General features: G+C 37.9%; 1 protein-coding gene across 1 annotated transcript; it reads right to left on the reverse strand.

Moving 5' to 3' along the window:
- Positions 1-9,342: 9,342 nt before the first annotated feature.
- On the reverse strand, positions 9,343-11,031 carry rgs5b (regulator of G protein signaling 5b). Its single transcript, XM_082171929.1, has 4 exons — positions 10,895-11,031; positions 10,493-10,638; positions 10,043-10,209; positions 9,343-9,943 (listed from the first exon to the last, which is right to left on the reverse strand). Exons 1-4 carry the CDS (start codon positions 10,936-10,938, stop codon positions 9,770-9,772), a joined length of 531 nt encoding a protein of 176 aa, XP_082028055.1. The 5' UTR covers positions 10,939-11,031; the 3' UTR covers positions 9,343-9,769.
- Between the last annotated feature and the right edge of the window lie 750 nt (positions 11,032-11,781).

The raw sequence follows: 11,781 nt of genomic DNA on the forward strand, positions 1-11,781 counted from the left end.
TATGAACCTTCACTGTCAGGCTGTGAAATACTGGACTTTGGAAATACTTATGCTGACATCTTGTGGTTAAACAGGTGAACGCGCCTTATGAGTGCATTAAAGGGATATATCACCCAAAAATTCTGTCATCATTTACTCACCCTCAAGTTGTTTCAAACCTGTATGAATTTCTTTGTTCTGCTGAACACAAAAGAAGATTATTTTGAAAAATGTTGGTAACCAAACAGTTGATGGACCCCAATGACTTCCATAGTATATTTTTTCCTACTATGGAAGTCATTGGGGTCCGTCAACTGTTTGGTTACCAACATTTTTCAAAATATCTTCTTTTGTGTTCAGCAGAAAAAAGAAATTCATACAGGTTTGAAACAACTTAAGGGTGAGTAAATGATGACAGAATTTTCATTTGTGGGTGAACTATCCCTTTAACGCTGCATGCAGGAAAACACCTGTCAATGCACGGTGTGTTTATGTGTGTGTGTGTGTGTGTGTGGCCTGGTATAGTTATTTCGTTGTACTAGATAATGACCCAGCAGCTAATTGTGACATAGCTAAAGGGTTTTGTGGTTTTTGATGTCACAATTTGAATTATAGAAGTGGCAATAGATTCGTTGTTTTTGATAGGCTACTTTTGTTAAATAGAAAACAAAAAAGGAATAATTTAATAGGGCAGATTAATCATATTGCCAATCTAGACAATTGCACTAATATAAGGGTTGTCTATATTCTAAATTAATATGAATGAATATGACAATATGAAATGTTTTTAATCATAGCCTACCATATTTTTTTGTAGTGGTTTGGATATATTACCATTAGGCTATATCACTGCAGAACCTGATTTCACCAAGTACATCATGTTCCTGGTTCAACATCTTTTTTAATCCTGGAACAACATTCCAATCAACCAATCAGATATGAGGGACAAGTTTACAGTTTATGTCAAGTTTAGGCTTACAACCAGGGTTAGGTGCTTCTTCATCAGTGTTATTCACCATCATTTCCCTCTAGTTGAGAAATAGTTAGAAATCAATTTTCAGACAGGAATGGTATTCCAGAATCAGGACATGCTATATCACTTTAGCTTTAAACCTGCTCTGTATTTTTGCTGGGGTTTGGCATAACATGACGAACACCTATAATCTGCCAATCTGTCAGAACCTTCACCATTTATAGAGACAAGCATGACCTTAATGTTCTTTTGGCTCATGGGTCTACCTCTCAAGGTGTTGAGAGACTTGCGTCATCCCCCTGAACTTGATTTTGATGTGACTATAAATAAGAGCACATAATAACACTGCAAATACATGCACTTATTGACACACCATGTGTGTTTTTTTACGGTAGAAACAGGTGAGGCGATTCTGTCTTAGAACACTCTGTACCTATTGAGTTTTATCTTATTACTTTAGGGGACTGTGAAACTTGTTGTTCCACAGTTCATTTTTTGTCAATTCGACCTCAAATCAGTGTAACAGCCCCCCTCTGAGCCGAAGAAAGAAAGAAGAGGGAGAAATGGAATGAGAACACAGGACTGACACAATACGAAGAATGAATGTTCCCTTAGAAAAATGTTAGCTTGATAACAGCAGGATGCTAAACGCTGATAAATGAAGCCAATCAGTTATAATTGTTGCTTTTTCACTAAAGCTAACATCATGCATTAGAGGCTTAAACTGAGAGATTTTTTTTACTTGTCCTTGAGAAATGAGTAGGCAATAAAATATATTTAGCCTAGAAATCTAGATGCACCCTAGCGGCAGCAGATTTTATTTTGCAGTCAAGGTGGTCTAGCAACTCTCCGTTGGCTTTCGAGCTGGAAAAACCAAACTAGTCAGGCCAATCACATCGTGTATAGAGTCGGCGGGCGGGCTTAACATAATGACGGCAGAGTTGCGACGGTTCCCTGCTACTTGAAAACAAGGAATGGCTGCTGCCGTTGGCGAACAGCAGTCTTTCAAATCGGCTTTGGCCGCGACTCTGGAAGACTAGGAGTTAAGCTTTTCTTTGAGAAAAGAACAAAGAACAGCACTTAAGTCATTCTTAAAATAGGAAGATGTATTCGGAGTTTTGCCGACCGGATACGGCAAAAGTTTAATCTATCAACTAGCTCCGCTGGCGGGAAAACGCTCTGGTTGGTTGTAGCGCTATCCTATACGCTCTATGCACGAATGCTGCTGATGTATTTCTGGTAGAATCTCAGCCAGTGTCTTGACATCCGCATAGCGCGTTCTATAGCGAAGTGTACTAGCGCCAAAACATTCTTAAAATTAATTTTCTCAGAAACGGAGACAACGATTTTAGAAACCGATTCACTAGTCGGATTTCGCATGATATGAGAGAATACTCACCCTCAAAGTTGTCGATCTAGCTCGAAATATAATTTAAAGCCCTTCTCTTTCTTACTCTTAGGTGTGACAGCTAACTGCCTCACAATATTGTTAACATCATTCACGTTAATCGCTGGAAGTTCTTATAAACAGCGAGTGTAATTTACCATTATCTCCACCAAATGCAAAAACGGTTTCCGACGCAGCACCGGATGTAACTGGGCGGGCTGAGACAAAACGCGGAAGCGATCGTGCATAGAGCCTATTGCGTGCAGAGGGAATTTGAAAGACAACCGTTTATCCCGCCTCTGGGATTGAGCCCTGCCAATGGTGAGTTCCCAGACCCAACATCTTGATGTGGGTCTGGCTTGCCAGGCTATATTTCCAGCATGATTTAGTGTTGATTTGGATTTAGTGTTAAAACAGCATTGTATACATATTTTTATACTTGAATGAGTTGTTTTAACATTTGTTTAAATATTTATTTAAAATAATTTGTTGTTGTCATTACCATTTTTATTTATTTATTTATTTATATTAATATTTGAATAAAAAATCCCCCACCCATATTTGGTGTTTTTATTTAAACAAACAATAACTGAGAATAAAGTTAGGGATAAAAACAGCAGTTAAAAACCCCTAGCTCAGTCTACCTTCCTGCTCATCGTCAGCTCATAATGTGTTTGGGAATAGAGGCTACAAATGATCCAGTCATGTGGAACAATAGAGGCGGAAAACACTGGTCATTTCTCTGAAAACTGGCCCTTCCTTATAAAGAGTTCCTCTATTGTGTCTGCATGCTCAAGTCTAACTTCACCATCATGTTCTATGAATAGCCCTGAGTTATGAATATCTTACACGGGGAGGTGAGTGTAGGATTTGTCACTCTAAACACCGGCAGTGACTAAACATAGCAGTATTTACTGCAAATAGTTTCTGCAAGTCAGTCTGTTGACGCTGTTGTTCGTTTCAGCAGCACTTAAAATAATCAAACTGCTAAAATAGTAAGTGCACCACATCCTTGATTAATTTTAGAAGAAGGAAATGTGTAAGAGAGAGGCCCGGGATCCATTTACCACTGGCAGTGTGAACTCACTGTCTAGGAATCCACAGTCCAGTTTTATTATAATAACATTAAAATCAATCAATCGACCAATCAATCAATCCATTGTGGAAATGGTGATCTTTGTCAGGATTCTTTGATGAATAAAAAGTTCAATGAACTGCATTTATTTGCATTTATTACATTTATTTATTACATTTATAAATGTCTTCACTGTCACATAATTTCATGCATGCTTGATGAATAAACGTAATTAATTCTCTCTTTTTTAATCTTACCACAAATGTTTGAATGGTTTCCACAAAAACATTAAGCAGCAAACAGTGTTTTCAACATTGTTAATTATATTAATAATAAATGTCTCTTGAGCAGCAAAGAATGATTTCATGTAACACTGAATATTGGAGTGATGGTGCTGAAAATTCAGCTTTGTCATCACAGGAATAAATAAACATTTTAAACGTATTAAAAGAGAAAACATTTATTTTTAGTTATTAAATTACAATTAAAAAAATGTAATGTTTCCAAACTTTTGACAGGTTTGTTGCATCCAATCTTAGATCTACGGCTACTGAACTGTGCTCTGAGGATGTACAGTTTCAGAATGTTAATGTTGAAGGTCTGTGGAGGGGTCTCTCTCGGCACATAAATTGACGGGAGATGATGGCTGTATTCCTAGCACTGAGGTACTTCCTCCCAGATCACAGAGGCTGTCATGTGCTTGTCCGTACAGACAAAACATCAGTAGTCTCGTATATAAATCATCAGGGGGGTCTGAGGTTTCACCCTCTTTACAGACTGGCACACCAGATCCTCCAGTGGGCCCAGGGCAAGTTTCCCTCCAGGAGGGAATTCTACATCCCAGGGCACCTGAATCAGGAAGCAGATATCCTGTTGAGTCAGGGGCTGAGGCCCTGGGAATGGAGACTTCCCTTAGAGAGGGTCAAGTTGATTCGGAAAAAGTTTGGCCAGGCGGAAGTGGACTTGTTTGCTTCTCAAGAAACGTCATAACGTCAAACGCACTACTTTCACTCCTGGCCTGTGGAAACTCTGGGTTTGCTCCCTGAGTGGACCAACTTGTGAAAGTGGAGAGTCTTCACTTCAAGATGTGGAGAATGTCAGGTGGACCTAGTTAAAGGTAGGGTAGGTAATCATTTTTCTAAAAAAAAAACATTCCAAATTTGTTTAAACTGTCTTTATATACCAATACATAATTAAAATGTAAGTACTCTGAAAAAGAAAATTTAAAAATCGAGTGACTGTAGACCTTTTAATCTGCAATAAACACAGCTCATTATTTCCATTCACTCCACCCCCTCCCTTCTGAGCTCCTTCCAAAGCCACGCCCCCAAAACACATGAACGCGCGACGCCAAACGCTCAGGCTGGAACAAGACGCATTTATTACCTGAGACGAGTGGAGAGGAAGGAGCGCAGTACATACAGTGACATCATGTCAGAATCACATGTAATAAAATACCTAACTTTATCACTATGAATATAAACAAATAAGATTTCTTTTAGTACTCACTATCAAGCTAGCATATCGATAATGGTAAAGTTTCATTCGGTAACGAGCTATATTTATAAGGCAAAACAGGTTGCATTGATACACGTTTTTCCATTATCATCAGTTACACTGTGATGAAGATGAATTTCGTGTAAGATTCATAACATATACGGTGTTTTGCATGTAAGAGTTTCCATGATGAAAACATTGTTGACTCAATGAAGACTAACGTACACTCCGAGTCTGGAGAAAAGTACCGCATCGTCGGCTCGAGGACAGGTCCGGGGTTGAGGGCGAAGCAGAGGAGGTCGTTCAAGAGTGCGGGCAGGGTCCGAGGAAGTCGTTTTTGCCTTGTTTGCCTTCGCTGACTGCATATGCAGGTGCTTTGAGCTGAATATTTCCGGGAACGGTGACATGTGATGAGTGCACGCAGGGCAGCGCGCGCAGTGGGGCTCGGGGCGGGCACGAGACATGAAGGCATCTGATTGGTTCTTTACATTCGCACCGAATGGCAGTGATTGGTCAGAGTTTTTACTGTCCTGCAGCTGCTACAGAGGTCTGATTTTTTTCATTCCTTTTTCTAAACACATAATGTATTGACTACTATCAGGATGGAAGGACCATTTCACCCAGTATAAAAAAAAGTGTTTCTGAACAGGATTACCTACCCTACCTTTAAGTGCCCGACTGGTTCAGTGCTGGAGTTCCTCCAGGATTGTTTCTCAGCTCAGTCTTTGGGGAGAAACCCGTTGGTGTCTCGTTGGTACAGGGACGAGGCCTGTAACTCATGCAAGTGTGCCATGGCAGTGGAGGTAGAAGGTTTGGCCGAGGCGCTCTTCAAGCCCATAGAGTCTGTGTCAGAGAAGTTTCTGCTCACTATCACGTCTCTAAAGAGAGTAGGAGATCTTAAGGCGAGACACGGCAGGCGAAAACATCGGGGTTTTTTTACTGGTCAATTTTGAGATTTTTGGATATTTCTCTTCAATAACATGTCTTCTTTCAGACTGTGGTGAAAAAAAGTCCCAAATACACATTTAGGTCTTTATTTTACTACATTTTGTCCGTTTGCGTCAGTAGATTTTGCATAAATTCAACAAAAGTTGTCCTTGTAAATCATCCCGCCGATCCGCGATCTCTGTCTGCTCTCTGTCATCACACACACCGCTGGAAAGCAATCTCTTCACTGTACAATGCTGTCAGATCCAAATATGGTCATTTCCTTTTTATTCTCAACCAATCGTGAAAGTAAAAGGGCTGAATGCGCAATCTCATTGGCTGATGATAAATCTTTAAAGTCGGCATGAAATCAAAATTTACCCTATTTACTTTGTTAGCGCATATTACTAGTCTTGTGGTGAACAATTAATCCGTGCAAGTTAATACACAGAAAAAAATTGTTTGCCGTGGTAATCTTTAATCAAAGTCTGAAAAGTTACTTCCGGTCTGAAATGTCATCCTTTTCTGATGACGTAGGCTTGACGGCTTGGGTTGAAAAAGTCTTAACCACTCCCCTCAAACCGTTAGTCTGCTATGAGCAGAGATGGAGAGGAGGAGCACTAGAGTAAAACTCTGCCCTCTGTTCAATATTCCGTTTCACTTGGAAATACGTCACAACACTGGAGAAACTTTAAAGCCCGTTTTCTCAAAATGACCTTTCTCTCATTCTCCAAGTCTGAAATCTCCACTTCAGTAGCACCTATATACACCACACTCTCCAGTCTTGTACCTAGTTATATTATGAAGACATTTACAGAGGGATTTGTAAATATATTATTCCTAGCCTGATTTATATAACATTTTATTCCAAAAAACATGGCGAAAATCATTTTTTTAAGGCTATTGAGACAGTATATTCTGATTTACAGCATAACAAAAGTAGATATCCATAAATCCCTCTGTATTTTTTTCCCCCATCTAATAAGTGAAAACAATGAAAAAATAATTTTTAACCTGGCTTTATCCAATACTCAGATTTCGTTTTTTATACAAATTAGCGCATATTTAATTAGATATTGCTTAATTTGCATATTTAAACATTAAATTACAGAAAACTTGTAATACATTTTTTTCTCATCTTAATGTAGGTAATCAACTGGGAAAGTTTCATGGTGATATCTGCTAGTTAAAAATGTTACCCTATTCACCTGTAGTGTCTCGCCTTAAGGTTCTGTCAGTTGCCCCTTCATGTTTAAAGTTGCCTCCGGCATGGTCAAAGCCTTCATTCACCCTAAAACAGTTTATGTGCCTATAAGGTGCCGACTAATGTGGCATGTTCTATAGTTTTATAGGCCTTCTGTCCTCCACACTTTTAGATTGTTGCGTCCACGGAGATGCCCAATGGTGTAAAACCGACTGGCTGTTGGTATGCTTCGATTTTCCCAGGTTGGGTTCACCAGCATCTATGCAAAGAATTGACAAGTGGATAGTTGAGGCAATTTCTTTGGTGTAGCCTACAAGACACGTGGCCTTCCCTTACCTCTGGCCATTAGAGCACACTCAACTAGGAGTAGGGTGGCTTCCAAGGCCTAGTTATCAGGGGTTTCCCTTCAAGAACTGTGTGATCCGGCAGGATGATCTTTTCCACACACATTTGTGAGGTTCTATTGCCAGACTTGGACTCTTCACCAGGTTCTCGAGTGCTGATGTCCTAGCCTTTGCTCACCATGATTCACACTAGGACAGGCGTTTTTCAGTATGACATAGTGAGTATTCACATTCCCATAGCATCATCTCCGATGCAATGTAAAAGTTCCCTCGAAAGGGAATGTTTTGGTTAAGACTGTAACCATGGTTCCCTGAGTAGGGAGTAGCTCCACCAGTGATTACACATGGTTTTCAGACGCAATCATGCAGAGATATTCTCAAAGCTTCATCTCCTGCGTTGGAACCACTGTGCTAATGACCCCTTGGTTATAACCAGCTATATGACCTTCAATAATTTTTTTTAATTTTTTTTATGTATTCTTCTTGGTTATAGATGTTTGGAGATGTTTTCCAGATAATTACATTAGAGGTCTTCTTTTTTCGCTTTCTGTGTTCTTTAAGTCACTAGTGCACAGATGTTTATTTTTTCTAAAGAAGTAGAGAATAAAAAAAGATCTCTTAAACCTTTTTTTTTTTTTTAAAGGATTAAAATTATGGTACATTTTCACAAGATTCTTAGAATATAGTCTTTACTACAAGCAATATTGAACCAGTTTGCCTCATTAATATCTTAATCGTGAGAATGATTGCATCTACTGTGGTCTTCATAGGGTTTTAAAGGGCAGCATGAAGGGGGTGCAGAGCAGGTGACTCAGAGTGGGCGGCTGAAGCATCTCAGTGCCATCACAACAGAAGGTAAACAGGATCCTGCAGAGGCGTGGAGTGGGTGAAATGAGTGGACCACGCAGTCACCATGGAAACCAGCCTCAGCTCCACAGAGATTTCCTGGAAAAAACACCTCTGGTTGTCTGTATATTCTCGAAAAAACTGAATTATCCTGTTGGTAGCTGTGAATTATGCATGTATGTGAATAGAGTAGATTTAGTCTTTATGAGGCTCATTGAGAAAGGCGCCAGGCATTGTGTGGTGAAGGTGACTAAGAGCCTCCATTAGCCCATGTGAGTGGGATGTGTGGGGAGAGGAAGTGCAGAGGGGGATGTTTATGACGTATTTCATCATGACAGTTCCTTTTAGCTGCACATAAAATCCAAAAAGCAAAATAGAATAAAATAAAATCCGAAAAGTAAAGAAAAAAAATAAGACTATGTTAGTGGGGATATGTGGGAAGAGAAAATGGGGATGCCTCTTCATATTTTATTATGACATTAAAGGCATAGTTTACCCCCAAATTAAAATTGTGTCATCATTTACTCCCCTCAAGTTGTTCCAAACCTGTATGAGTGTCTTTCTTCTGATGAACACAAAAGAAGATATTTTGAAGTGTTGGTAACCAGACAGTTTACGGCACCCATTGACTTCAATAGTAGAAAAAACTACTATGGAACTATCGAAATCAATGGGTGCCTTCAACTGTTTGACCAACATTTCAAAATATCTTCTTTTGTGTTCAGCAGAAGAAAGACACTCATACAGATTTGAAAGAATTTTTTATTAAATTTAATAAACATTTTTGGGTGACCTATCCCTTTAATGTCATAATAAAATATGTAAGAGGCATCCCCATTTTTTCTTCCCGCAAATCCCACCAACATAGATTTATTTTATTTTATTCTATTTTGCTTTTTGTATTTGATGTGTATTTTATTTCATTTTTGGGTCCATCCATTTCCATTTAGCTGCACATAAAATAAAATAAAATAAAATAAAAATATAAAAAAATCTAATCAAATCCAAAAGCTAAATAAATAAATAAAACTATTATATAACTATAATATATTCTACATTTCTAAATTGAGTAATAATTATTCAAAAAAGATAAATTGCTGAAGACAAATGTTTGAATGTAAAAAATTTATTCAAGTTTTTTTTCAATGAATAAATCATTGAATATCAATAAATAACCCACAATTGTTCATCAAATATAAATAACACTATTTTCAATATAACTTTTCAATAAATACTAATAGGCAATACAAAAATACACACACACACACACAAAATTAGTTTGACATAAATGTGCAAAAGACGTTCCACTTTCACAGTTATTATCCAGTGCTACAACCTTGATCTTCCTGCTGTGTGCTGCTGTGTTCATAAAATGAATGTTCTTTAATGCCCAAGGCCTTCCAGTCTGGCTTTGGTTCTGTTCCGTCCTCCTGAACCTCAAGAAACCGGTTCAGATGGTTCACTGACTGTCCCACAAATGCAGTGTTTATCTGGGACGCATTCCACTGCTGCTGTCTTTAGAGTGGCCATGGGTAATTTAACCCAAATGTTGTGTGATTAGTTCCTGGTAGACTGTTGACTTGAGGAAACGAGGGTAGCAGTCTTTCTCCATGAGGGTGTAAATTTTACTCTGGGCAAGGTTGAAGCAGGACAGGGTGGGTTGTTCCATATTATTCAAAGTGATGGTTTTAGTTTCGTGATCAAGATTAACCTGAAAATATGCAGAGAAAGGATTTGCCATTAGACTTATTCATGACATTTTTTATTAAGAATGAGTCTTCTGTGCTATTGACATTCTTAGGAAATTTACCTCTTTCGGTGCGTCAGAGCAGATGAACTCCTCATAGATTTTCCTGGCCTTGGAGCACAGCTTTGAGGAGGTCTTCGTGTTCCTGTAGTCCTCACAGGCCAAATAGAAAGCAATATTTTCCTCACTGTACTCAGATGACAGGAAAGCTGTGAAAGCGTACAGTCCATCTGCAAAGAAACATGAAGAAAACATTAGACGACCCTGATAGTTTTCATCCTACAGCCTGAGAATGGTATGCTTTAATATTGCAACTGTAAAACTGTTAACCTGCAATTGTATATAAAGTGCCATTTTTACCTTATTTAACCTATGAAGTTAGTTTTGTTGGTGTAAATTAATGCATTTAGGTTGATTTAGTGATTCTAAATAGTATTTTTTGATTTGAATAAGTTAATTGAAATGTTATCTTTTTTCTTTTTCTCAGTGCACCGTTCCCACTGATAAACTCACCTTTGTGAAGCAGGAGTTCATGGAAAGACTGGCTCCATTTGTGTCTGTCCTCCAGAGTTAGCTTGGTAGTTTTTTTTGAGTGACCCATGATATTAAGCTCTTGCTTTAGCAGAAAATTCCCAAACCGAGTCGTGAGCTCCTTCGCCCTGTAAGGAACAAAATAATCAATCATTTAATTGGGGGAAAGTACTTATAATTGATAAAAAGACATATATTATTATTGAACAGTTATTTTATATATATTCAAATAAAATATTATATCATCATTTAAAAATGTAGACTTAAAGCTATACTTAAACTAAGGTCTAGTTGACATTTGAGCTTTTCTCACTATTCTGGCAATTTATAATTACTAATCTTTAGTAGTATTTTCTTTTTTTAATAAATACAAATGAAACATACCTTTCCAGACAGGTGGTTGGCAGATGCTCTAGTGCTCGGCACATGTTAGCAGGTCCAAAGATTTCCTACTATGCTCCACAAGTGGCTGTCTAATAGTTACTGTTGTCTGAGACTTTTGATTCTGTCTTAAATGTCAGCAATGCTGGGCTATTTATGTAGTTTCACCCTCCATGACATCACTTGGCTCAGCCAATGAAACACAAGCTGTGGAGGGAGGGGGTGTTTCTGCCCTTCAAGCAGCCTTTGGTCTTCAGGGAATCATTTCCAGTAGAAAGCAATGTCGTAAAGATTCTCTTTTTTTCCTCTGACTGACTCAATTTGTTGCATAAAACACTGGAAATGGATTGGACATATTTCAAACTTTTATTGGATAATAAACCCAAAAAGGAAAATTCGGTCATAATTCTAAACATCTATGAATTTATTTTTATATGTGAAAAAGAAGAAGAAAAAAATTAAAATGCATTTTAAGTGCTTTTTGCTATTTGCATACATTAAAAAATAATGAGATCTATTGTTGTTTTTGGACCCCATTGACTTTCATAGTATGAAAAAAAAAAAACAGTTCTTCAAAATATCTTTTGTTTTATGTGCGTGAGTAAATGACAGAACTTTCCTTTTTGGGTGAGCAAATTTCCTCTTTGAATTTCTGATGCCACTGTGTGAAACCACAATATTTATTTTTATAACTTTGCATGTTTTATCAGTTGGTTAAATACTGTAACTATGAATAGTTTTATAGATCAAAGAGATAATTTTTATTGACGTAAATGTATAGAGTACCTACACAAAGTCATTATTAAATAACTATAGGCTAATGTTTCACGTGGAAATGTATTCCAACCACATGTGTGCGCAAATGGGGCCTTTTTCTGCATACAGGAAGT

Source organism: Leuciscus leuciscus, assembly GCF_965113295.1.
Source record: "Leuciscus leuciscus genome assembly, chromosome: 6".
Taxonomy (NCBI): Eukaryota; Metazoa; Chordata; class Actinopteri; order Cypriniformes; family Leuciscidae; genus Leuciscus; species Leuciscus leuciscus.

Bases quoted from the DNA above. Each gene is read 5' to 3' on its own strand.
- rgs5b (XM_082171929.1), bottom strand. From the start codon at position 10,938: ATGTGCCGAGCACTAGAGCATCTGCCAACCACCTGTCTGGAAAG. The intron at 10,210-10,492 runs GTGAGTTTATCA...GTTTCTTTGCAG, and splicing joins TGAACTCCTGCTTCACAAAG to ATGGACTGTACGCTTTCACA. The intron at 9,944-10,042 runs GTAAATTTCCTA...GCATATTTTCAG, and splicing joins GCTCTGACGCACCGAAAGAG to GTTAATCTTGATCACGAAAC.